Source organism: Saccostrea cucullata, unplaced genomic scaffold (assembly GCF_032062105.1).
Source record: "Saccostrea cucullata isolate Sc308-1 unplaced genomic scaffold, CSIRO_AGI_Scuc_v1 ctg160, whole genome shotgun sequence".
NCBI lineage: Eukaryota > Metazoa > Mollusca > Bivalvia > Ostreida > Ostreidae > Saccostrea > Saccostrea cuccullata.
Genome location: NW_026938254.1, coordinates 598,238 through 626,218, shown reverse-complemented (window position 1 = coordinate 626,218; position 27,981 = coordinate 598,238). Strand labels below are relative to the sequence as shown.

Here is a 27,981-nt window from a genome sequence, read left to right as displayed (position 1 = left end):
TTAATGCGCCTCAAATTCTTACGGTTAAATCACAATGACCAACAATAAATTTGTAATAACAGCTCATACTTATATTAAAGTGAAAGAATTGATTATTAAATTCGAGTTTCATGAATGAGTAGCCATAAAAATCCAACATATAGAATATTTCCCGTTTAAACGGTACCGTTTCGTTTACTGCTATCCGTTTAAACGTTTACAAAATTCAGTAAACGTTTCACCCTTACTGAGTAACAAACCTGCAGCTAGCGTATTGCCACTTTGTAATAGTGCATTGCCACATCGCTCTAGCGCATCGTTACTTCACCCTAGCGCATTGTTCCTAACGCACTGTAACACTTGTGATTGGCCCTATCAGGACACCCTAGCTCTCTCTCAAAAGCATCCTTTTTGGGCATCTGTTCGATACTAATGCCAATGTCCTCAACAAGAATACTTTTTATTAGTTATCTCACTCTATAATATACTGGTGGAAATGGCTACTAAAACGGCAATTTTACAACAGGAGTACAAGTATATAAAATATATTTATCACCTGAAAGTTTACTTAATTGATATATAGTGAGAAGAGATTTCTGCAAGTTAATTTGCTTTTTCCATGGGATTAAATTGTAATGCAAAAAGCAAAATCAATAATGTTCTACCGGTATACTGCACAGTTGACTACACTTTGCATGTAAATAGTACGAATTGTAGTACAAGTACATTTTTAATAAAGTTGTACATCAGTTCGTCAGTTGAAATGAGTATGCATCATTCAGTCTTGAATTGGTTTCAGAATTACCTCCAAAAATGTAAAGATTTTTATTATGGTCAGCAAAAGCAGCAGCAAACCACCCTCGTGGTTCAGGCACGTCGCCTTGTACAGCAACCTTGACCCAGTTCTTAGGAGCAGACGTGTCAAGAATAAATGTTTCATTGGAGAAATTACCCGCGCCTTCGTGACCTTTATCAGAGGGATCCACCTCCCCGCCGACAACTATTATGTTGGTTCCATCGGAAACCACACCGAACACACTCCTAGGTGGCAGTGGTGTAAGGAAAGTCAAAGTTTGCCATGTTTTTGAAGTGGTATCAAATGCATGAACATCGTTCATTTCCCTGCCGGCAAAGCCTCCGACTACATAGAGAGTTTTACCGACGGCTACCAGGCCTGGACCACCACGGCCTTCAATCACATCATGCGATGGTTGTTTTTTCCACTGGTTGGTAGCGACATCAAAACAGTGCAAATCATTTAATCTGCCTTTTTCTGAACAACCACCAAATACGTAGAGCGAGTTCCCCATCGCTGTCATGGAATGAAAGCTTCTGGCTACTGGAACTTCTCCACTGGTCACAAGTTTACTCCATTCCTTTGTCGAGGTATTGAATGAGTACATGTCGTTCGTATCTCCCTCTCCCATTCCGATTCCAGATCGACCACCAAACACATACATACAGTCACTGATACTAGCTACTGCGGCGGCATTTATTGGCTTGGGTTCGTTCTCCTTGTTTTTTGGCTGACACACGCTCCATTCCTGCGTTTCTAGATTTAGGCAGTGCAAGGTACTCCCAATTGGTACTCGCGGAGAATGTTCCCCTCCGAAAACATAGCCGTTTTTGTTGATAATAACAAAGCCGTGACTGCTTCTGCCGAGTGGCGGGGTACCTATAGTGGACAAACGACGCCACAGACCCTGAAAATATGAAAAGAATCAAACTGTAATTTTTCAGGTCAAAGGTTACTCTTTCAGAACTGCAATCCTATGTTTTTGTCCCAAACTATGATCCATACTTCAACTAAAATGAAAGTAAATACAATGAACATTAAATTTCCTATGACGTACAGTGTATTTAAGCTTTAAGACGCAATATCAATTGGGTTAAAATAATTTGGGGACAAGAGAAGACATTTCCATTTATTTATAATTTTCTGCCAGAATTAATTAAAACCCTATTTATCTTGTTCAAGGATGATCACTCAAGACTGACAAGAGAAACGATGTTGATCAAAGATTTCATATTTCGACTAACAATGGAAAAATCATACGACACTTTCAATTTTCTTTAATTGAATTGATAATTTCACTACCTGCATTTCTCGCTTGCAATAGTCCTTGACAAGGTTTTGATCTAGGTTAAAATCTAGGTTGTGCACTACCAAGCTACCATTCCCTCTTAAAAATATAAAGTATGGCGAGTATTAACAGATACCTTTAAATTGAAATATTTAACTCTCCCTACAATCAAAGGATTAACTTATAAGGCATATGCTGTGCGCTGCTGCAAAGTCGATTGTTCATAAAATATTTTGATAAAATAAAACTAGGGGTACCGTGAGCAATGAGCTCACTAAATGATATCCCCGCCTCCCATATTGCAGTATGGGAAACCCAAAATCCTATCTTGCTAAATACTGTGACGTGTAAAGTCCCATGTTATTCAGAAGCCACCACACCTGACCGTCAAGAGAAGAATATAATTGCAAAGTCCATGTTTTCCTATGGGAAAAAATGTGTCGGATCAAAAAGTAAAATAGGGTGTGCACAATGGCATTATGTAATAAAGATTCTCTGAACGTCTCATCAAATTTCATTCAAGTGGTATAAGAGGAGTTCCGGATAAGAGATACATGCAGGTACCCCAACAAGCTCCAAACAGCTCAGTATTACGTTACGCTACAACTCCATATCATCGCTGCCACAGGCCTTTTGATATGACCTCGTTCAACCGTGGTTGAATGCGTGACGTCACAGTTAAATAAGGCGCGCTAAAATTTAGAGAATGCTAGATCTAAAAATTGTATTTGATTATGCGAGTAAAATTCTGTTGATACATGAAAATACATACAAGCATTAGTGATCCCCTGTTTTAATATCATTTTTTTTTAATTTAAATATTTAATATAGATCTATCATGTTTAATAATTATCATGGTTTATACACCATGTGCATGCGAGATGATTAATATGTCTTTAAAAAATACTTGCGTTATCTATGTGCTAAGTACAAAATTCAATCAAATGCAATTAGTATTTTAGTTCAGACAAAAAAACATAAGGTCCATCATTAACAAGCTTTATGCAAACAGCCTGTTTATTTACTGATTTATTGAATTAACATAGAAACTGGTAAAGAATTATTATACACGATGATTAAACTGCTTAAGAATATTTTTTTACCGTTCTTTCTTTTCTAGCTTTTCTCCACTTTTTTTAATCTAATAACATGAATAAAGATGATTGTTTTTCATACGCCCGATTTTAGAATTGGGGGAAAATATCAACGAAATAATTGTGGAAGTAAACAAATCTTAAAATCAAAATTCAATTTGCATTTTCAGCATCGATAAACAGGAACGTAATATCGCTATAAAATATAAGCGGGCAGCCAGATTTTTTTTTTTTACAATACAACCCCCCCCCCCCCCCCCCCCCCCCCCCCCGTTATTCGTAGGGCACGAAAGTAGTCCCGGAGAATCGACACTGTATGGAGTTTGGTACCCCAAAGCGGAATAGCTAGACAGACGTACAGACGGACGGACATCCCGATTACTATATACCTTCCCGCTTTTTAAGCAGGGGTATATAACTATATGCACACTAACTTTCAATACGAATTTTTAATAAAGGCAGATTTTTTAATGCTTGTTGTATTTCACATACCCCAAGGGAGTACATTAATTTTGTATTCAACATTTAGGATAGTTTTAGTTATACCCCCCGCTTGAAAAGTGGGAGGGTATATAGTAATCGGTATTCATACTTCACATATGTAATCCTTGTGAGAAGACCTTTCAGTGGATACCAGGAACTTTGACCGTGGAATTTAACCTACTTTAAAAAAAACCTTGACCATAACTTTTGAACGGTTAGGGCATCATTCACACATGTATTACTTCTGACAAGGCCTTTCTTTAGAAGCCGACAACTTAAAATTTGGCCTTGGAGTTTGACGTACCTTTCTTTCAAAAATTTATCCTTGGCCATAACTTTTGAATAGGTGGTTGGGATTTCGTATTTCACATTCGTATTTCTTGTGAGAAGACCCTACTTTGGGAAATAATATATTTAATTTGCATTTAAGAAAAGTTTAATCTTTGCTATGTTGCCATTTGGGGTCATCGTTTCACAAACACATCAGTCCTTACCCTTCAAAAGTTATGGCCAAGATTAAAGTTTTTTTATAAGTAAGGAAATCTCTAAGGTCAAAAGGTCAAAGTTGTTGGTCTTTCATACTTCACATATGTAATCCTTGTGAGAAGACCTTCCATTGCATACCAAGAACTTTGACCCTTTTTTTCAAGTAACTATAAGTCCTATGTTGACCAAACTTGCATGGATCGTATATATACGGATGCAAACTACCAAGCTTGCTTCGCATGCTGAACCTGACCTATATTTTCTGGTTGAGGGAACTAGGTAAATGTTTTTTGAGGTCTCATTTCCAAGTAACTATAAGCCCTATGATGACCAAACTTGCATGGATGATAAATCTAAAAATGCACACTACCAAGCTGCTTGCTTCAGATGCTGGATCTGACCTACATTTTCCGGTTTAGTAAACAGTTTAAAGTTTTTGTGCATGTCCCATTTTCAAGTAACCATGAATCCTTTGTTGATCAACTTGCATGGATAATACATCTAAGGATGCATAGTACCAGACTTGTTTCGGATGCTGGATCTGTCCTACATTTTCCAGTTGAGTGAACAGATTTATGTTTATGGTGCAGATCCCATTTCCAAATAAATATAAGCCATATGTTGACCAAATTTGCATGGATGATATTCTAAGTATATATGTACACTATCAAGCTTGCTTCTGATGCTGGATCTGACCTACATTTTCTGGATGAGTGTCAGAACAGGTTCAAGATTTTGTTGCATGCCTATTAATAAGAAACCATAAGGCCTATCTTAGCCAAATTTTCACGTATGATGCAACAAGGGATGGACACTCTCAAACTTGCTTCAGATGTTGGTTTTGAATTACTAGTACATTTTCTGGATGAGTGACTAGTTTAAAGTTTTGGATAAGTATGTTCCTAAGTAACTGTGAGCCCTATCAGATTAAAGTTGCAGAAATGTTGCATCTTTGGATGTACATTACTAGATTGTTAGTGTAATGTAGGACTTTGCCTTGCTTAAAGACAACATTCGTTGAGGTGAACTCTGTGATCTCCGATTACCTATGTTTGAAAAAAAATATTTATGCCATTAACTTGGCTCTTAATAATGAAGTATCAATCATTTAAAGGCATGTCTCATTTTAGCCTAGTGGTTGGATGCTTGTTTCGTGATCTGAAAAGAAGGGGGAGGGGTTAATATACTGTATATATAGTTAGAAACGTATTCCCTGTGTCATGTCTATGACACGCCATCTTTATATACCCGGGTAGCTATTGCCAATATCAGATTTTTTTCTCCATTGTAAAGGACAGATCATCTGTTTTCAGCATAATCATAACAGATTATTTATTTCCAAATTCTGATAGTTCTCCCCTCCCTCCAATTCAAAAGGTGGTTCTCTATGAGGAATGAATAAGTAAAAATTCCGAACACTCTATCTCTGCCAGTTAAAACATCTCACCTTACAAGAGTTTTTGAAGGGGATCTCAAACAATTAATAATCATTAAAGTATGCCTGTAGTACAAAGGGAAAGGGGCATGCTATTATATATTATTATTTTATTATGCGTGCTATTATATGATGCAGACTTCACATAAAGTTAAAAATATACTAAGTGATAAAAAATAACCTTAAAAATGGATGACATTTTATTTAATGGTAAATAAATAACAACAAAATAATGTGAAATTAAATATTGGTTACTATGGTCCAAACAAACAGACGTTTCCCAAGGCCATAAGAAATCCCAGTGACAAATTCACAACAAGCAGGTGCCCCTTCAGTGAAATTTACAAATACAGGTATCATGTTTCCATATGTTGTAAAAACCAAAATCATATCAAAATTGTCATTTATTTTTACACAACAAAACTGAAAGATCTCAGTGGCACAAGACCTGGAGGTAAGTGTTGTTCATCAACTTAATAAAAAGTCAATATTTAACGATTACTTAACAATGATAATAAGTTTTACACCAAACAGAACAAAAAGATCTAATCAGAAACCATATCAAGTTTACATGTACTTTTCTAATTTTCTTTTGAATATCGATGTCCATGTACGTAGATTGCCATCATGATGATGTCACTATATTATACAAGCTAAATTTATAAAAGGCAACAACAAAGGTCCATTGAATAATAATTATTGATACAGAATCAATTCTATCTTTAATGTGAATGATAAACAATGAGTATAAATAAGTTTAATGTGTCCATTCTCCTAAGCTAACATGCATTTCAATCACATAATTAACAAAGTCTATAACAGTCTGACTAGCTGAGCGCGGACCTGGAGTGAGTGGGGGAGTAAGATCCACTCCTCAGTCTAGCTGAGCGCGGACCTGGAGCGTGTGGGGGAATAAGATCCACTCCTCAGTCTAGCTGAGCGCGGACCTGGAGCGTGTGGGGGAGTAAGATCCACTCCTCAGTCTAGCTGAGCACGGACCTGGAGCGTGTGGGGGAGTAAGATCGACTCCTCAATCTTTGGGGGGATGGAGATCTACTGCGAGCTGCCTTCTCATTGTTAACAATGGTCTTCAGGTTTCCTAGGTGATGAAGAGCTCTAAAATAAACAATAAATTATTAAAGAGAGTAAACATAGGTAATCAGAGATTACAGAGCTCACCTCAACAAATGTTGTCTTTAAGTAAGGCAAAGTCACACAATTAACCAACAAAAAGTGTACATCCAAAAATGCAAAATTTATGCAATTTTGATTTGATACTTTGGAATAGACCTATATAAAAACTTAAAACCAGTTTTTCATCATGAAAACGTAATTAAAATCCAGCATCTGAAGCAATTTTGAGAGTTTTCATCCCTTGATGCATCATTTGTGCAAGTTTGGTTTATATAAGCCTTATAGTTTTTTGGTAATAGACCTGCACCCATAACTTTTACGAGGTCCATCATCTGGAAAATGTATGTCGAATTCAGCATCTGAAGCAAGTCCATTTGTGTGCATCCTAAGATGTATCATCCATGCAAGTTTGCTCAACATAGAGCTCAAAGTTACTTGGAAATGAAACCTGTATAAAAAACTAACCTTTTCACTAATCCAGAAAATGTAGGTCAGATTCAGTATCCAAAGCCAACCTAGTAGAATGCACCCTTAGATGTACCATCCATGCAAGTTTGGTCATTATAGGGCTCAAAGTTACTTGGAAATGAATCCTGCACCAAAACTTCAACCTGTTCACTCGTTCAGAAAATGTAGGTCAGATTCAGCATCCGAAGCAATTCTGGTAGTGTGCATCCTAAGATGTACCATCCATGCAAGTTTGGTCATTATATGGCTCATATTAACTTGGAAATGAAACCTGCACCAAAAACTTTTATCTGTTCACTCAACCGGAAAATGTAGGTCAGATTCAGCATCCGAAGCAAGTCTGGTAGTATGCATCCTTAGATGTATCATTCATGCAAGTTTGCTCACTATAGTCTCATAGTTACTTGGAAATGAGACCTGCACCGAAAACTTAAACCTGTTCACTCATGCGAAAAATGTAGGTCAGATTCAGCATCCGAAGCAAGCCTGGTAGTGTGCATCCTAAGATGTACCATCCATGCAAGTTTGGTCAACATAAGGCTTATAGTTACTCGAAAATGAGACCTACACCAAAAACTGCACCAAAAATTTTAACCTGCTCCAAAAACATTAACCTGGTAATTCCTTTGCTGAAATTGCAGCATCTGAAACTTGATTGGTACAATGAAACATACTAGAAACATCTCCCATGCATGTCTAATCAATATAGGACACAGAAGTACTTAAAAAGAAAACTGCTCCAAACAAGAGGCCCATGGGCCACATCGCTCACCTGAGAAGCTTTGACCATTCTGTTCTTTAGCAGATTTCACCCTTGTTATACATAATGCATCCCCATCCTACCCCACTGATCATAATTTAGACATTTTGAAATCTACACTACCACATGATCCTTCCATGGGCACATATGTTTCAGCTTTTTGGCCCAGTGGTTCCCGAGAAGAAGATTTTCAAAGATTTTTCCTATATATTTCTATGTAAAACTTTGATTCCCTATAATGGCCCCGCCCTTCCCCCGGGGGTCATGATTCCTACAATTTAAAATTTACACTACCCCAGAATGCTTCCACATAAGCTTCACTTTTTCTGGCCCAGTGGTTCTTAAGAAGAAAATTTTCAAAGATTTTTCCTATATATTTCTATATAAAACTTTGATTCCCCATTGTGGCCCCACCCATCCCCCGGGGGTCATTAATTGAACAATTTAGAATCTACATTATACCAGGATGCTTCCACATAAGTTTCAGCTTTTCTGGCCCAGTGGTTCTTGAGAAGAAGATTTTCAAAGATTTTTCCTATATATTTCTATGTAAAAATTTGATACCCCATTGTGGCCCCGCCCTTTCCCTGGGGGTCATGATTTGAACAATTTAGAATCTACACTATACCAGGATGCTTCCACATAAGTTTCAGCTTTTCTGGCCCAGTGGTTCTTGAGAAGAAGATTTTCAAAGATTTTTCCTATATATTTCTTTATAAAACTTTGATTCCCCATTGTGGCCCCACCCATCCCCCGGGGGTCATTATTTGAACAAATTAGAATCTACATTATACCAGGATGCTTCCACATAAGTTTCAGCTTTTCTGGCCCAGTGGTTCTTGAGAAGAAGATTTTCAAAGATTTTTCCTATATATTTCTATGTAAAACTGTGATTCCCCATTGTGGCCCCGCCCTTCCCCCGGGGGTCATGATTTGAACAATTTAGAATCTACACTGTACCAGGATGCTTCCACATAAGTTTCAGCTTTTCTGGCCCAGTGGTTCCTGAGAAGAAGATTTTCAAAGATTTTTCCTATATATTTCTATGTTAAACTTTGATTCCCCATTGTGGCCCCGCCCTTCCCCCGGGGGTCATGATTTGAACAATTTAGAATCTACACTGTACCAGGATGCTTCCATATAAGTTTCAGCTTTTCTGGCCCAGTGGTTCTTGAGAAGAAGATTTTCAAAGATTTTTCCTATATATTTCTATGTAAAACTTTGATTCCCCATTGTGGCCCCGCCCTTCCCCCTGGGGTCATGATTTGAACAATTTAGCATCTACACTACCCCAGGATGCTTCCACATAAGTTTCAGCTTTACTGGCCCAGTGGTTCTTGAGAAGAAGATTTTTTAATGACCCCACCCTATTTTTGTCTTTTCTTGATTATCTCCCCTTGCGAGGGGATATGTCCCTTCATTTTAACAATTTAAATTCCCCTTTACCCAAGGATGCTTTGTATCAAGTTTGGTCAAAATTGGCCTAGTGGTTCTTGAGAAGAAGTCGAAAATGTGAAAAGTTTACAGACGGACAGACAGACAGACGGACGGACGACGGACAAAATGTGATCAGAAAAGCTCACTTGAGCCTTCGGCTCAGGTGAGCTAAAAACTTAACCTTAACCCGGGACGCCGACACCGATGGCATTACATAAGCTCCCCCAACTTCGTTGAGGTGAGTTAAAAATGCCTCTGTATTACATAATTATATATTTGATTGAAATACTTACAATACACATACTTATTATAGCTGATATATTTAAGGTCAAGATCTAGTAAATGAAAGATGCCTACAAAGGATCACTTCATTATAAATAGGGATCTGACCTATAGGACCGGGCTTGGTTTTTTTCTGTACAAAAACCTTGTCGATTTCCGTTCTGATTAATGACATTAGGCTAAATACATCTAACAATTTGGTTTTTCCTAAATCTTTATTTCAGTGAGTAAAGGTACATGTAGGAGGAACCCTTACATTGATTTTCTGAGTTTGTTATCTCCAAATGTAATAATTGATATTTTTCTTTACTTGCATTGTACATAATGGTAATGTTTACTGCCTCTGAAATTCTATTCTTTATGTCTAGGCTATTTTATCCATGAATATAATAAAACATGCCATTAATGTGTGCAAATTATACAGGCCTAAATCAAATCCGAGGGAGTACAGTCACTTACCCAAAATCAATGTTATTAAATTCTAAGGAGTATATATAACTGACTTTCATCGCAGCTCAATGCTGCCAAGAATACCTGTATTGAGTAACACAGAGTGAGTTATTCTTGTCCTAAGAGAAAGTGTGCTTATACTGAGGTTTGTTCCGCCTGACTGACAACTGTACATTGGATTTTTACGATTTGATATCTCTTTATAATGTTTCTTATATCAAGAATGGGCAATTGGGCATGCATAAATGATAGATAATTGAAGGAAAATACACAAGTCTATAAAAAAATATTAAAATAGTCTTTGAAAAGGCGAAAATTAAAAACTTTAAAAGTGTGGTACCAGGTGGATTCGAACCCCTGACTTTAAAATGTTTGTTTACACTAGGGCTGGGTATTGGCCCGAGATTTCGTATTGCGATATATTGCGATATTTGAAACTGTATTGCGATATGTATTGCAATATTTACAATGTAATTTAAATGGCATTTTCTTACTATATTTACTTTAATTTACATGCAGAATGTACATCACTATGACAAGTAACCAACACTGACAAAAAAATTGTTGATTTCATTAAAGTTATGCTCTGAAATTTTCCCACAAAACAACATCCGTCGTACTGTTTGGCTTAATAACAAACTTTTAAGCCCAATTTTAATATTTAATGACAAAACTCCTTAATCTAAGCATATTGCCAATATATCGATATTACAAAATCGTATTGCGATACGATATTTTTTGTCATTGTATTGCAATATATTGAAATATCGATATTATTGCCCAGCCCTAGTTTACACGGTGTAAAAGTCAGCACTTAAATCAACTGAGCTAGTCTGACTATGATATTTAGTGGTATAAATTTGAAGCAGATTATCAAAATCAGGTTTCCTTATTTTTTGTAGGTTTTTTGTGAATTTCGACCCGAGGGCAGGGGTGCCCCTAAAAAAATCCTATGTTAAATCATTCCTTACATCCTAACCTATCAAAATATCACAATTTTATTTAGGGGCAGGCCTGCCCTGAAGGACTTCTAGGCCAAAATTCATGCAAAAATCAACGCTTTAACGGACAAAATGGTGTTTCAGCCAATTTTGGAGGTTTATTGTAAAGTTGTAAATAATAAATTTTAGGTATAAAATACAAATTTGAAAAATTTAGACATATATACGATAGAAAACAACAAATAAAGATTAATATTTAGATGTCACTTTTTCCGGGAAATTGTTTTCTCCTATAGGTCAATTCTTTTGTTAAAGTGAATACATCCTTTGTTGAATTTGAGAAATAAATTCCTTTAATGATACTTTACAAATTTTCCCGTACTTCACGGCTTTAGCAGAATTATATAGGAAATAGGTATTTTCGTGGCATTCAATTTGAAATCAAATGAAAAGCAATCCCGATACCTATATTAAATTTGATATTATTTTAAAGAAGAGGCCATGAACATACAAATTACCGTTTTCCGAGAGATTGTAGGCAATCTGGATATATTTCCTTTATTGAATGTGGAAAAAACTTTCTTATTCATGAAAGGTTTTCTTAATTTTTCATTGAAATTGACTGTTTAAAATATGGTTTTTCATCTTGTTTACCTACAAATTAGGACTGGAAACACTTTATTTGGCCTAGCTAAAGTTATAAAGCATCATTAAAGGAATATATTTCTCAAGTTTGATAAATCTAAGCATCTTTTGTTTACTAGATATTGACCTTCATAAGCTTTCGGGCGACTTTAAGTCCACTGATTTAGTACATGCTAACTTATGATTTAAGATTTAATCAAGTAAATTTATAAGCTTAGTACAATATTTCCCGACTTGTCATTATACAGAACAGTTGTTGAGAAAGGTTGAGCTTTTATGATTGTATGTTTACAGTATTAATGAACTGTTACTAATACATACTTTTCTAGGGACTGTCCCCCGGGCTGCTCTTTCCAGTTGTAACCCTCCAGGGCAGGAATATCTTCCTCAGGTCTCTCTGTATTAGGAGCTCCAGCCTAAAAAAAAAATTGCATAATTTTCATTTCTTAGAAGATTTCTTGGGTTTTTCTCTTATGCTCTTTAGACAATGATGAAGAATTTTTTTCCCCATTTATATCCCCTCTTGAAGATTTTTAGGCTTATATTGTATGAAGATATAACTGATTCAAAATTGTTTCTAATGAATTTTAGTGTTGGATTTTGCTTATAATAAATTTTTGTTTACAGCACAGTGAATTTCATTCCAAATGACTTTAAAATATACTGTAAACTTAATGGATATAACAAATTACACATATAACAAAGCAAAATTGTCCATCCTTGGCACTTTGTTATAAGCTTGTTTTACTGTACATAGTACTTCGATTTTGTATGTTAGCTTACCTGTAGATTTTCTATGGTGGTAAGATTTACCATTCTCTATGTTAGCTTACCTGTAAATTTTCTATGGTGGTAGGATTTACCATTCTCTATGTTAGCTAACCTGCAGATTATGGTGGAAGGATTTACCATTCTCTATGTTAGCTAACCTGCAGATTATGGTGGTAGGATTTACCATTCTCTGTGTGAACTTACCTGTAGATTTTCTATGATGGTAGGATTTACCATTCTCTATGTTAGCTAACCTGTAGATTTTCTATGGTGGTAGGATTTACCATTCTCTATGTAAACTTACCTGTAGATTTTCTATGGTGTTAGGATTTACCATTCACTGTGTGAACTTACCTGTAGATTTTCTATGGTGGTAGGATTTACCATTCTCTATGTAAACTTACCTGTAGATTTTCTATGGTTGTAGGATTTACCATTCTTTGTGTTAGCTAACCTGTAGATTTTCTATTGTAGTAGGATTTACCATTCTCTATGTAAACTTACCTGTAGATTTTCTATGGTTGTAGGATTTACCATTCTCTATGTTAGCTTACCTGTAGATTTTCTATTGTAGTAGGATTTACCATTCTCTATGTTAGTTTACCTGTAGATTTTCTATGGTGGAAGGATTTACCATTCTCTATGTTAGTTTACCTGTAGATTTTCTATTGAAGTAGGATTTACCATTCTCTATGTTAGCTTACATGTAGATTTTCTATGGTTGTAGGATTTACCATTCTGTATGTTAGCTTACCTGTATAATTTCTATGGATGTAGGATTTACCATTCTCTTTGTTAGCTAACCTGCAGATTTTCTATGGTGGTATGATTTACCATTCTCTATGTTAGCTAACCTGTAGATTTTCTATGGTGTTAGGATTTACCATTCACTGTGTGAACTTACCTGTAGATTTTCTATGGTGGTAGGATTTACCATTCTCTATGTTAGCTCACCTGTAGATTTTCTATGGTGGTAGGACTTACCATTTTCTATGTTAGCTAACCTGTAGATTTTCTATGGTGGTAGGATTTACCATTCTCTGTGTTAGCTTACCTGTAGATTTCTATGGTGGTAGGATTTACCATTCTCCGTGTTAGCTAACCTGTAGATTTTCTATGGCGGTAGGATTTACCATTCTCTATGTTTGCTTACCTGTAGATTTTCTATGGTGGTAGGACTTACCATTCTCTATGTTAGCTTACCTGTAGATTTTCTATGGTGGTAGGACTTACCATTCTCTATGTTAGTATACCTGTAGATTTTCTATGGTGGTAGGATTTACCATTCTCTATGTTAGCTTACCTGTAGATTTTCTATGGTGGTAGGATTTCCTGCTGCATGTGCTGCAGCCTCAGTTTGTAGCTTAAACAACATGTTCTTTAAGGCCTCCAAACTACCAGGTTGTGGAGTGCCTGTCAGTGTGTCTGTCTGTAAGTCATCATCCACTGTTACTACTGGGGGCTTCCTAAAATTAAAAATTCATATCAGAATTTGTATCATTAATTTGTGCAAAAGATATTTCCTTTATGAAGACTTGATTCTTTGTTTTTTTAATTAAACGGGTCATGTGATGTCATAAGTGTATTTCACAACATGTATCTAAATTTAGCATCATATTCAGGTTAGAATATGACATCTGTTAAATGTCTAGGACTATTTTCTACAGTTATAAGCAATAGGTTCTTACAGATTGGGTAGTACAGGTTTCTCCCAGGAGCGATCACCATCCAGTACCATATCTGTGTCAGGGCTCCGCGCTCTGTTAGAAGTCCCAGGCCGTGCTGGGGATTGATCTGTAATACAAAATTACATCAATAAACAGTTATAACATTACCTTTTTAATTTCCAAAGAAGCAAAATCAAAATATATACATTGTATGTATTATATATATGGTTAACAAGGTATTTTGTTTAATACTGTGGTTTCATCAATAATCGTTGAACACAAATTATCAAATATTTAGTTGTTGTGCAGATCCACGAAATTAAATGTGAATTGACTTAAGAAATATATTATTCATTTGTACAGGTTATGCTTTTGTCCATGAAATTAAGAATACATGAAAACATCTGTTTTACAAAGTCCACGAAAACTGATGTCAACAAAAATTGATAAAACCACGGCATTTATTCTTTCAAGATTTAAATTCAACTTGCACCAACTTGCAATTGAGTTTGTTGAATCTGAATAAATGTAATACATTGTAATATGTTTGAGTAATACTTGTCACATAAACATACACCCTGGTACAAAATAAAAATATATTTTCTTTTTTTTACATTTACAGTAAAGAATAGAAATATCTTAGGTTTTTTTTAAAACATTTATATTAACACTAAAAAGAGAGAAAATATTTTGTTTTCATTCACTTACGAGGGGCGTTCAATAAATAATGTCATTGGGGCTCAGAAAGAAGCAAGTGACGCTTTTCAATGATTTAGTCTTCATGATTTTACTTATTTATCTCTTTTAATTCAAACACATGTCCGTAACATTTATCCAATTTCTGATTGTTTTTAGAACTCATTTTTGGGTATGACCCTTATACTGGAAAATGGCAGATCTTTTCCTGGACTTGTTTTTTCCTTCTGAAAGGTGTTTTTTTTCAAGTTTAGAAATAGAAACAAGTCAAAAGATCAAAGATCTGGCAAATATTGTTAATGTGAAAAAACATTAACTTTCTGTTTATCCCGTAAACCCCTTTACTCTTTACCTGCGGGTTTGAACGCTGTCATGAAGAAATTCAATGTAGTGGATTCCTGATTCTGGGTCCTTTCTCTGATAAACCTTTCGATTTCTTTGCAAAAAACTGCTCTCTAGACACCTCCAGATACTAAACTGTCTCCCCGAATACGAATTTGAACAATAATACCACTAATATTTAAGAAAATTGCATTTAAATCTGTCTTCGTGCTCTTGCATACCTTTTCTCTTGTCAGACCTTCGAAATTCGCCGTTTTTATCAAGTACATCTTATGTTAAATTTTGTTTTAATGGTTTTAAGCAATAGATTCATGTTCCAATACCTGTTTGAATATGAAACAAACGTGTATTACTACAATTACTGATATTTTAAAATAATTGTTAAGACTACAACTCATTTTTCAAAATACAGGGTGACCTTAGAGTACCAAGCTTAATTACTTCAAACGTTTCAAAAACAGTGTAAACTACTCCCGATATGATGTCTATCAAATTTGCTATGTGTCTTAAAGTCAATCATACAACATCAAATATTATTTGTTGAAATTTGGCAAACAGTACATAAGCTATTATAATTTTTGTTGGCAAGGAGGGTACCCATTTTTGATGCCCATTATATAATTTTTTATCATTGAAATCCACCTGCTAATTTGTCTATAAAACAGGCATTGGTTGCTTTAAATGTCACATATTTCTGTGAATATTTCTTTCGGATTTTTAACAAGTTTTACAGCAGCTTTAATGTAGCTTTTATTTTCACTCTAGTTTACTGATTCTTTACCATTCATTTATAATGCAGTGTCTCGAATAGCCCTTGTTTCCAAGCTTCTCACGATAAACCTATGTGATGAAAAGTGGTCACATAAACTGTTATAAATTCATTAAAGATTCAATAATGAGAGAAAGTCAAGCTTTATGTCATACGACTGCTATGCTGTATGTCATCGAGCTAATGACATTATTTATTGAACGCCCCTCGTATACTTGACAGTTATCTTGACCTTCATGTTTACCTGGGACAATAGGGCTTGCTCCTGTGATGTCACTTTTGTTAGGTGCCGATATTCCTGCTAACAATGCCTCAGTATCCAAGCTAGAACATCGAGGGGGACGGGACACATCATAAGAGTTATCTGCCTTTGTTGAAGTTTCTAAATATTTTTCTAAAATATCACTGCTATTTGCACTAGTGTTTCCAGCCTTCAGTACTTCTGGTGCCAACTTGCTGGAGAAATTGTAGGCTTTACGACTTGACTTTGGTGACTTTAAAGAAGATTTGCCTGGTGATTTGGATAGTAAATCATTAAAATCTAGACCAGGGGGGTTTGAGTCATGTGATCTATTAAAATTTGACTGTGCCACATTTTCTGAGAAGCCCACTCGCTTCTGAGGTAGATCAGCAGTAACACTAGTAATATCAGATTTATCTAGTCCTTGAACCCAGCTAGGAGCAGGCCTACCAGACACAAGATCTCTCTTGGACCAAAAGCTCTCACTAGGATTGGAAATATCAAGGGCATCGATCCAGCTGGGAGGCTTCTTGCTCTCAGACAAATCTAAATCATAGCTTTTCACTGGAATGTCATAAGCCTGTCTGGCTGGATTGCTGGCTAGCCTCTCATGATGTCTGAATGAAGATGGAGACACGGACCTACTTCTCTCCCTTGGCTGGGAGGACTTGTAGCTGGTCGGGGGAGGAAGATTGGCCAGACCACTCCGCCGTGATCCCAGAATGTCTTCTACACTAGAGAGGTCCCTTTTCTGAGGGGCAGCCCCCACTGTCTTGGACCGGTTCCTGGGGTTTTTATACGAGTATACATGTCCTCTCTTTGGTGCGGCTGTCCCCAGCTTCATATTAATCAGTGTGTCTGTATTGACACTCTCGATGTCACTGGGTCCCTCCTTAGGTAAGGGCTCATCATGAGCTATCCTATGTAATAACTCCCCTGATTTGTTTAATGCTTCATCCACTGAAAATTCAAAATGTATTCTATCAACTAATTGTACGATTGAAATTAAGGTTTTATAAAACTAAAAAAACCTCATACCCTTCTGCAAGAGTAATACACTGTATGTATATTCAATTTTTCTTTAATAGCAAACACATATCCCATGTTGATTGACCCATCAATATGAAATCATAGCATTAGTTTTTTATTAGTATCACGCATTCTCTCCTCCATAACTTCAAACATTCAACATGTTTTACTTTAAATGAATAGTTATTAATATGTCTATATCTCCAGTTACCAGTATATTTACTTTTCTCACAAGGCTTCAAATATATAGTAATTGATTTTAATTTTTTTTTAAATTATTTTTATCTTTAGTTTGATAAAGTGAGAATAAAACACAATTATAAAAATGCCTTGTGATATCATATTTGTTTATTATGAGTTAAACTACTTTTTATAGACCCCACTTACAGTTTTTTTTCTGTTTTTAATTCAATTATTATCCATATACGTGTAGATAGTTTTCAATAGACACAATTTTATCAAGACTGAATTATTTTCCATTGGTCACCATATTGGAGGTATACAAGCCCGAATTCCTTCATTTTTCAATCAAATTTCTCATGTTGTGTAACTGGGTAAAGGTAACACATTTTTCTTATGAATTTATGTTAATACAAGCTATCTTTGATTTGTAATGTTGGTGTTTAAAAATTTTTGCCCTTATATTTCTACCATACAAATTTAAAATTGGGTGCTCAAAGAGGAAAATTCACTAGTTGGGTCTCCAATGGGAAATAACTCTTGCTAATTTCAGGCCTATCGAAAACTATCCATTCATGTTGAACTGTATATAATGATCACAACATGAGAAGTACTTCACAATGGAGGGACAAAGAATAAAGATACTGTTCAATCAAATATTTAACAAATGGAGATATAAACTGATTACATTTGTAAAGCCCAATAGTCAAGCCACAGTAAATGAAATGTTTTTTCCTGCAAAATTTTACAGAATTATGATACCAAAAGGGGTTTTACATAAAGTGTATAAGTTATTGTCTTTTTTAAATTGATAAATTGCCATAAATATTTCTTTATTTATTAATTATCTTCTTTAAGTTCTAGTATAAAGCTGCCCCAAGAACTTCCTATGGTTCTTACTGCAGAAAAAAGATTACTTATAAAATGAAAACAAAAACAACAGATAATGCAATATGGAAGATTATTAAATAAGCTATATAACATAGAGAAATAGAGTATATGAAATGTTAGCTTTAGTATGAGTATGATAAGCATTATGAGGTCTGGATTACATGGTGTACAATTAGAAGTGCATGCATACCTCTGTCAACTTTCCAATAACCTGCTAATATATATGTACAGGATCCCAGCTAAGTCACAGACAGCTCAAAACAACATACACAGATTTACCATATATAATACACCTGCTCATCCAAACAAAGCATACAATATACAGTATCCCAGCTCATCAGCACACAATAATATATAGACATAATATACAATATCCCAGTTCGTTGTAAACAGCACACAATAATATACTGTAAAACGAGAATATTTGGCGCACTACTAATTTTAGCGCCTTTGGCGCAAGAGCCCCTGAGCGCTAAAATTTATCGTGCGCTAAAGGATTTTTAAATATCATTTTTTGTGTGTGTTCAAAGCTTTTACATAAGTACATGTAAACCGGAATGCGCGATTACGTAATGCCGAGGGGTCATTGGATTTTATATACACACTAGCACTGCACATGTACGGATGACAGAAAGTTCTGCCAAATTATAATTTAATTAAACTATTGTTACCCCGGTAGCTGTTACCGGATAATTATCATTAGTACCTTCAAAGTTTGGCTTCTCGGCGTGTCAATATATCGCCTCGAGGTAAACAATGCAATCAAGCATGGCGATTGAGCTTGCAGACAATACCTGATTAGGATTACCGTTTTATCTGACATGCATGCATTCTTTTAATGTGATTTGAATGAGTAAATACTCCATTTCTTTTATATGAAAATAGAAATAAAATAAATCTTAACATTGTACCACGTCCATGTGATAGCAACACGTACCGCGGTAAAGGTAACGAATGTTTACTGATATACGGGAGTACTAATATGTTTCAGTGCTTGACTAACCAAAAAGTCAAATACGGGTGTGGATTAAAAAAAAACCAAAATATTACATTTATATATTTTACTGACAAGTGCAAGCGCTAAAATTTATTTGCGCCAATGTACTCCCACTTACGTTTGCGCTAAAATATGTATGCGCCAAATTTTCTCGTTTTACAGTATAAACACAAAGTATATAATATCCCAGCTCATCAGAATCACACCGAGTATGGAGGCATGCTTTGGCCAGTGATGTTAAAGAAGTCTTTGAAGAAATTTTACACCCGATGCTTATAAACTATGTATGCACATGTATTCTGAGATATAAAACATGCAAGTGGAACCAATATATGCCAAAATATATACATGATACCTCAAATTGAGTCTGTCTGCTATATATAAGGGTTGTCTATAAAGTTAACAAACAACGATGTTTTCTCATACTCCATAGTCCTTGATATACATTTTGTATTCCAAAACACTGAGTGTTTTGTTTTAATAGGGTTGACAGAAGGTCAGAGACAAACTAATTATTCAAATGTCTAAAAATTATTGGAATATCTTTAGTTTATTAGAGTGTAATTGGTAATCAAGATATTTTAACAGTGCATACAAAATGCAAAACACTGGACTGGACTGTAGAGGCAGTGAATTCAAATTGTTTTCCCTGATGATGTTTGTAAATCATTGTGTACTGATTTTGAATTCATGTACTCATTTATGATCCATATGTACCTGATGTAACATTATTGTACACACTCAGCAGAGACATATAAATGGTTTTATATGTGTCTGCACTCAGCAATGTGGCATAACAAAGAATTTTTTGACATTATCATGATACTAACTAATGTCAGACTGGGTGATAAGTATAATTTTCATAAAATAGTTGGTATTGTTTAATTTTTAACTTTTATTAAATCAAAGTCTACATTAAAATAATATCATACACATCTGATTTTGACTGTGGGATTGTTTCTAGAAAATTACAGCATTTGTCTGCAAACTTTTTAAGGCAACCCTTGTATATATATATATATACATAGTAAAGTGATTTCATATAGCACTGATATCAAATGTCAAATTAATGCTATAATTCTTTTCTATGCTAAATCAGAGACATATAAAACCATTATTTTATATGTCTCTGGCTAAATATTTTGACATATATTGCATGAGCATGAGCATGAGCATGAATGTAACAAGGGAAATAATTCATGGTGCAGGATGTGCAATAAAAAAGAAATCTGGCCTACTAAATATTCATAAACTTTAACCTATAAATCTGATTTAAACAACTTAAAAGATGTGTCATTTTATTTATTTCCTTCATATTCTTCAAGACAGTATATCAAATTTAACTCATACAACAATGGTCATGCTGACGTAAATGATTCTTGATAGAAACAAGTCTGCAAAATTGTACAAATTTTTGCAAAAGAAAATACTTTGTCAAAACATGACGTGAATGAACTACTTTCAAAACATGCCTTCCCTCTCTCTACACTTTACACCAGGATCTTACCATGTCTGTTCCTTCTTTTCCGATCTGAGGCCATTACAAAAACAGGAAGTTTACATGCAACTTCGTTATCATGACAAATGACTTAAACTTTTAAACTGATTGTCATTCTAATTTGAATAAATTCTGGAAAATATATATATTTTTTAAATTGTGTAATGACAACTTTTATGAAAATATGGAGTTAATTCATAAATGTGCAATACAGAATATCAGTCCTGATTATTCTGAACTTCAACAAAAATGTTTGGCTCCAGCATTAGAGTTACAATTAAAAGTATGATGGGTGACAATTGTAGTGCATTTATGAAATTGATATACAAGTGAATAATAAAAAAGCTATTATGAATAGTGTTTTTGGATTGGTGTTTTGCTTCTAAACCATAACTATATATAACTAGAAATGTCCAAACGGGACAAAATACCCCCCTCTGGGTTTTTCAGAAGTAAGTTTTTCCATAATAAAGATATGTATCAAACATGAATTTTGAAATTTTTCTTCCAGTGACCTTGAACTTCCCCAAATGACCTTGGGTCAAGGTCAAGACACACCCTTGGGTCATGGGCAATCTTTGTGTGAAATGACAACCTACCAAGTTTATCCACATGAATTATGAATTTTTTTTTCCAGACCTATGACCTTGGGTCAAGGTCATGACACACCCTTGGATGGGCATGTGTGAAATTATGAAATTTTTCCAATGACCTTGAAGTTCCCAAAATGACCTTGGGTCAAGGTCATGACACACCCTTTGGTCATGGGCAATCTTTGTGTGAAATGAGAACCTACCAAATTTATCCATAAGAAAGATATGGATCGGACACGAATTATGAAATTTTTCTTCCAGTGACCTTGAACTTCCCTACATGACCTTGAGTCAAGGTCATGACACACCCTTGGGTCATGGGCAATCTTTGTGTGAAATGACAACCTACCAAGTTTATTCATAAGAAAGATATGGACCGGACACAAATTATGAAATTTTTCTTCAGTGACCTTGAACTTCCCCAAATGACCTTGGGTCAAGGTCATGACACACCCTTAAGTCATAGGCAATTTTTGTGTGGAGTAGTAGATTCTAATGTCCCTCTGTAAGAAAGATATGGACCGGACACGATTGCACAGACAGACGGACAGCTAGACAGACAGACGGACATGGTGATTCCTATATACCCCCCAAACTTCGTTTGCGGGGGGTATAATAATATGCCAAATATTGGAGAGAAAAAACATGGGGCTGGGTTGAAAAACTACAATCTGAAACTATTTATCATATATCTTAAGGTATCACTACTGAAAACCTAAATATTTTCTTAAACAGGTAAAAATTCTAGGTCTTTGATTCTTATAGGGTAAGTATATTCTATAACTTTCCAAATCTATAAATACCTTCAGCTCTGAGGGCCATGCTCCTTTTCATTTTGTCGTAGGATTCATTGATGGATTCCCTGGCGGTGGCCAGCTGGAGTTCAGTGGCGGTGTCCCGGACTCCTGTCTGTAGAGATCGCTCTGCAGTGAGGTGGAGAGCAGACTTAGGATCCAACAGATCCGACACATTCTGCTTATATCGACCTTTATGTTTGGAGGTCAAACCTAAAATATACACATACAATTTAGAAAAAAAGAAACTCATTTATCTGCAAAAGAATACCTGATCGATTTTGCAGACTTTCCATGCATGTATTAATGGCTTCAGATGTCAGCTACAGACTGGGTGAGACTAAGAGTAGGATTAAATGTATCTAAAGACGTCATTATAGCTCATATTAAATAGCCAAGTCTTTCTGTTAAGGATGTGACTGATAGTAAATTTTACTGTTATCAAGAGTTATATTATAGCTATAAAGCCAGAGTCTGATTTGAAAATTTGTAATAATTCCAAATTTTCAATACAAAACTTTGTCTTACCGTCAACAATCTTGTGTAAATCACTAAATCACTAGATGACTAGTTTGATTACCTGCGTACTGGTCCAGGTAAGCTTCCAGGGCCTCTGAGGCAGATGTAAAGTCTCGGTTTCCCACCTTGATCCGGGAACCATTGCACCTGATCCTGTTCAGCCCATGTAGAAAGTCTGTGGGTGCTGGGTCCACATCCATTGTCATACTGTGTTATAGAGGGGGCTCTTACTTCATTGTACATGTATTACCACCAAAGTTGGCTGTTAGCTTTCCCTATGGTATAATCAAAGTCATCCTATTATAAACCTAAAATTAAAAATTTGTCATTCAAACACTGTAAACTTAAATGGACAGAAAATATCTACTGGCATTTAATTGCTTTATTGCATGCTGACCAAGTATGATAATGTAGCAGTGCACATAATCCTTTTGTAGTAAACCATTTAATTTTATTGTTGGTAATTCCAATTAATCGGGTCATAGGTAACACAGTGTGTACATCTAAATCTTTGAGGATCAAGTTATCTTGTAGAGACAATTAAATGACTGGAGGGTTTAAATCATTACATTTTTATTTCATGTTCTTTTTTGCATGCCTCAATAAATGTACAACTTCATCAACACTATTTCTAATCATTTTAAACTTTATCAGATTTTTTGATATGTAAATGACACACTCTAATACACGTAATGAACCTGACAATATTAGAGGAGAATGTCCAACATTCCATGTGCTTTGCCAATTTAAAAAATGTATGAATTTATCATATAAAGTAAGAAATCAATTAATAGTGTTTAATCAATATATTCATATGCATGTGTATTTATTAACACATTGTGTTCATCACAAATATACTGCTGCAGTAGTTAATAACTTTTTTTGGAAATCAATCAATGCAAACAATCAATTTAAAGAGGAGAACTGCAAAACTGCAGTAAATAAAGCTTGCCTTAATTATTTTTAACCAATTTATAAACTGAGATCCTAGATGGGACTCAAAGTAAAACAGTTAATATGGCCTCAAAACTTACAATGAAGATTTCTCGATAGTTGCTTATAATGCAGGTTACAACGAAGTCCATAGTTATAATAATATCCATTCAATGATTGTAATATGTTTAGGGTTATTCTTGTCCACGAATTGGTAGCCAGCCAGTAAATATACCTAACAATACATGGAATTCTAAACAAAATCAGATAACAAAGTCTTGTCAGTAAGTGCAGTTAGTCTAAATACAGGTAAATCCCTAACACAAACAATGGACAGAGGAACTGCTAAGCTTACCCACTATATGTCTCATAAAGACCAAGTATAATATCAGTATTGTAATCCTCTGGTCACCTATCTGTGTATTCTATAGCACCAGGCTATATCTTTCTTATGACTGTTATAAGGAATCCAAGAAACTGTGGAGTACTCTCATATCCAAGCACAGACCTGCTTTAAATCCAGAATGAAAATATTTTAAATGTCTGACAGCAGTCAAATAACTCATACTGGCTCCATGAAAAACAGAAAATAAAACCTAATCCTCAAGTTGAATAGACAGTTATTGTGCGGGTCTCAATCTTGTGAGAGGCCTATTGTGAATTACTACCAATTACTTTTCCCTTTAAGTTGCTAATGGTTTAACGAGTTTTCGAAGCATATACATGTACATATATGAATTCCATTGATATGTTTCACAATTTTTTCTAAAAGTTTTGTATATATGTCCCTACTAATTGAAGTTTTTAATTTCTGTACAAGCAATTTAATCATTTATCAATATTTTCTGCCAAAATTAAACCATCTTTGAGAAAACTTGTTACATAGTCCAAAAAGTACCCCTTAAAGATTTGGACAAGCATATACACATATGCCATCTTGTAGTTTGCCCAGGATTAAACCTACATTCAAGGCCATATTTTGACTGTTTTACTTAAATCACATAAATCAGAGAGACCCTCTTTTTATTGATACGTATCTGTACACAAGAAAATCTTTATTAAGTAACACAGGTGAGAAAGCAACTGCTAAAATGGAGTGGTATTGACAGACTTAAATCCCATCGATTTTTTTTATTACCAACCAAGGAAAATCCTTCAAGGTAATAAATTTTACAGCCAAAAAGCAAGACACCGACTTGTCAAAGTAAATAGATTTCACAAGCATACCTGTCACTGTGTAAAATAAAAAAAGTATCCACTAAAGGGATAAAAACCTTCACAAAATGAATATGCAATACATGTACAAGTAGTCCCTCTACTTTTGATTTTATGATACTTTACAAATACTTTATATATAAGCGCTGACCCATATATTTGCAACCAAAACTTCATTGCCATACTGCTTCTCTAATCTCTACTTATCATTAAAGAAATGTGTTTATCAATGCACGTCTTGGATAAGCCTTCAGTATACTATCACAGAGTATGGTGTTTGGTCAACAGCGGGAAATGTTGATATTGGTTTCTCTGTCTTATTTACACATTCGAGATTTGTCTTTATTGTTATACTGGTCCTTTGATGAATTATATACCAGAGCTTTATAGACTATATCAGATCTCCTGCTACCATGACTATGTGTAAAAAATGAAAAGATCTTTGATTTGTATTGACAATTGAATGTCTGACCATTACTTGCCTTAATATTTCATATATTGAAATTTTCATAAAATCATGATAAATTTTCAAAAGCTAGCCTACCCTTGGATTGTTCACTTTGAAAAATTACCAGTCTGACATGTATCAATATGAGAAAAGCTTTTAAATTAGAAAATTTGCCTGTAGTTAGTAAAAGAAACATTATAACACAGCAATATTGTTCAAGTGCACATAGATTTTATACATAATTTATATAGTACAAAAATTCTATTTTTACTTATTTATATCTCTTTGTTGTCGACAAAATAAATCAATAAAATAAAGTAATTAATTAAAAGTAGTTGAAACCTAACTAGTACGTCACTAGGAGAATTTGACTAATCAAGAATTTAAAAAATTTTGAGTTTACTATATTCAATAGTAAATTTTAATTCTGATAAAAATATGGAAAATTCAGTTACCAGTAATTTAAATACTGTTGTTCGCTTTATCAAATCCCTGAATGACTGAAATAAAAATTGAATGAATAAATAACAGATTTTTTTTTTAATGTATGGTGCCAATACTCCATTTTTGGTTTGGTTTATTTTCAGATTGGGTATTTAACTTAAGAAAAAATACTGTATAGTATATACAGCATGATTAAATTTTACACATGAGATTTTTGAAGACTATTAATTTGAAGATTAATCATCATTTTATAGACAATGCATTCTAATCAATTTCTTCTCGTTAATTTGCTCAGACAATCTGAGATTGGGGAAGTTATTAACCTATAGTTTTAGTGATTCAAAATAAAGTCATGTCCATATTCATTTATTTTCATCTGAATGTAATCGTATAAAAAATACTTGTGCTTTGATAAAATTATAAGATAATTATGTTTCTTTTCGTGATGGGGTATTCCGTTTCACCAAAATAAATGAACATTTAAAAGGCTTCATATGTATTACAAAGTACAAACCATATATCAGACTGCTCAGTGGATTTTTTTTTCATAAGAAATAGTGAGTTTCTTTGAAGATCAACGTTATTTGATATAATGCATAGTTTTCTTTACCCGTTTACATTAATGTTAACCTCAGTCAGCTATTAAAAAGTTAAGGTATTCAATGTATAACGACCATATTTTGTACCTAATAAAAGGATGGTCTGATATTTTTAATCATGGTAGCATTTTAAAGATGTCATCAAATAAAAATGCTCCACCAAAGGAATTTACAAAATTTTGATTATTGTCCAGTTAATTTCACATTGAATTTTACATTGAAGTCTATGGGCAGCGCATGTTTTTATAAGATATTGTTAAAAGTAATTTGAATTTCTAATAAATCTTGTGGTGAAAATATGCATAAACTCTCTCTTTATTAAAATATGAAATAAAATGAATATTTTACTGCAGAAATTTTGAGAAATCAAAAATTTTCTTCTTTTGATCAAGGGCAGATAACTCTTCAACATCTTTTAATGTGCAAAGTGACAGTCTCCATACATGTTATCAGTCTTCTGAATTTGGTTCATGTCACTTATTTCGTTATCTAGTAATCCGTTTTTCACTAGTTTAAAATTATTTAAATTCATTCAAAATCCCTTCATTATACATCGAATACCTTAAATTTTTTTGTTCAAGCGTGTAGAATTTGTTCGTGTTCCTTTTCAAAAATTTATCAACAAACAATAAAGACATCGTTTTTTCTGTTTGAAACAGGTAGACTTTAAATCGATTTTAAAGAAATAATGGAAAATCTCTTATTCAGCCACATCCAAATCAAGTGTTGACATGTCTATAACGTAAACATTTGCTCTAGCAAGATACCGCACTTTGTAAAATACAGGAAAGAGAACAGAAACATTTCATTAACACTAAAATCTACAAATTCATTACCTTTCCAATCCTTTTCATTATCAAGCCTTGTAAAGTAAAGACAATTTACATTTTCAAGTTTTTGCGGGTGCAGACAACCACCGGAAGTACAATTTCTTTACTTTTAAATAACTCGTTCTTTAAAAAGGACCATCGAAGACAACTTGTTCTACAGCATATTCTTATTAATTTCCCAAGACGCGTTTAAAACGTATTTAAAAAAAATATGAAGATTTTGAGTGAATCACATTTGGAAATGCGATCACTCCAACAAAGTTCCTCCATTTCTGTACTGAAAAGTACCACCTGTTTCTAATCCTGTTGAAAGTCTTATCTATTTCTGTTTAGTATGTTTGGCAATATAGTTTTTAAAATAAAAAAAAAATTTTTATGTATCTTATTTATAATCTTTACAAGTATGAACCTGGCAGAAAACCAACCTAAGGTTTACCCAGAGGCTTGCTGCAGCTGCTGACTTAAACTGAGGGAGAGTTTTAAACTTAATGAAAAATAGACTTAGTGAACCTCTGAATAGATCTAAATGTGTGATCTCGTCTTTACTTAACAGATGAGATCACCCGTTATTTCATCTCTTTGAATCAGAAGACAAAATGTCTTTTTTTTATCATCATAAAGAAAACTATGTTAAACTTCATCGGTCATCTATAAGAACAATGATAGCTGTATTATTACAATGTATAATAAAAAAATAATGAGACCCATAGGCCACAGTGCTTACCTGAATCAATACGGTCCTTACATTCTTCAGCAGATTTTTTTCTCCTATACCTTCCTATAATTTCGGTTACACTTGAGACTTTTAAAGATTTTTTTAACAAACTTGAATCTGCATGTTTTCCCA

At 34.3% G+C, this 27,981-nt stretch overlaps 2 protein-coding genes across 8 annotated transcripts; both read right to left on the bottom strand.

The window, feature by feature from the left end:
- Positions 1 to 423: 423 nt before the first annotated feature.
- LOC134249799 (uncharacterized) lies at positions 424 to 2,161 on the bottom strand. 2 transcript variants are annotated; one of them, XM_062732164.1, is made up of 2 exons: positions 2,078 to 2,161; positions 424 to 1,682 (listed from the first exon to the last, which is right to left on the bottom strand). In XM_062732164.1, exons 1-2 carry the CDS (start codon positions 2,081 to 2,083, stop codon positions 726 to 728), a joined length of 963 nt encoding a protein of 320 aa, XP_062588148.1. In that variant the 5' UTR covers positions 2,084 to 2,161; the 3' UTR covers positions 424 to 725. The 2 variants fall into 2 exon arrangements, with proteins under 2 accessions (XP_062588148.1, XP_062588147.1); XM_062732163.1 differs by having other exon boundaries at positions 2,036 to 2,135.
- Positions 2,162 to 5,743: 3,582 nt separating this feature from the next.
- LOC134249798 (uncharacterized) lies at positions 5,744 to 27,239 on the bottom strand. Of its 6 annotated transcripts, XM_062732157.1 has the most exons (11): positions 27,141 to 27,229; positions 23,954 to 24,106; positions 22,727 to 22,973; positions 22,156 to 22,359; positions 18,455 to 18,478; positions 16,168 to 17,124; positions 14,138 to 14,243; positions 13,753 to 13,915; positions 12,000 to 12,094; positions 6,561 to 6,677; positions 5,744 to 6,404 (listed from the first exon to the last, which is right to left on the bottom strand). In XM_062732157.1, exons 3-11 carry the CDS (start codon positions 22,869 to 22,871, stop codon positions 6,389 to 6,391), a joined length of 1,827 nt encoding a protein of 608 aa, XP_062588141.1. In that variant the 5' UTR covers positions 22,872 to 22,973; positions 23,954 to 24,106; positions 27,141 to 27,229; the 3' UTR covers positions 5,744 to 6,388. The 6 variants fall into 6 exon arrangements, with proteins under 6 accessions (XP_062588141.1, XP_062588142.1, XP_062588143.1 ...); XM_062732158.1 differs by having other exon boundaries at positions 5,744 to 6,677; positions 23,954 to 24,109; positions 27,141 to 27,239; XM_062732159.1 differs by lacking the exon at positions 18,455 to 18,478 and adding an exon at positions 20,769 to 20,792 and having other exon boundaries at positions 5,744 to 6,677.
- Between the last annotated feature and the right edge of the window lie 742 nt (positions 27,240 to 27,981).

Excerpts from the sequence above, each read along its gene's own strand:
- LOC134249799 (XM_062732163.1), bottom strand. The coding sequence starts at position 2,083 with ATGCAGGTAGTGAAATTATCAATTCAATTAAAGAAAATTGAAAGTGTC. Across the intron at positions 1,683-2,035 it reads TAAAGAAAATTGAAAGTGTC|GGTCTGTGGCGTCGTTTGTC; the intron begins GTATGATTTTTC and ends TCATATTTTCAG.
- LOC134249798 (XM_062732158.1), bottom strand. The coding sequence starts at position 22,871 with ATGACAATGGATGTGGACCCAGCACCCACAGACTTTCTACATGGGCTG. Across the intron at positions 13,916-14,137 it reads AAACCTGTACTACCCAATCT|GAAGCCCCCAGTAGTAACAG; the intron begins GTAAGAACCTAT and ends TTTTAATTTTAG. Across the intron at positions 12,095-13,752 it reads CCACCATAGAAAATCTACAG|GCTGGAGCTCCTAATACAGA; the intron begins GTAAGCTAACAT and ends TTTTTTTTTTAG.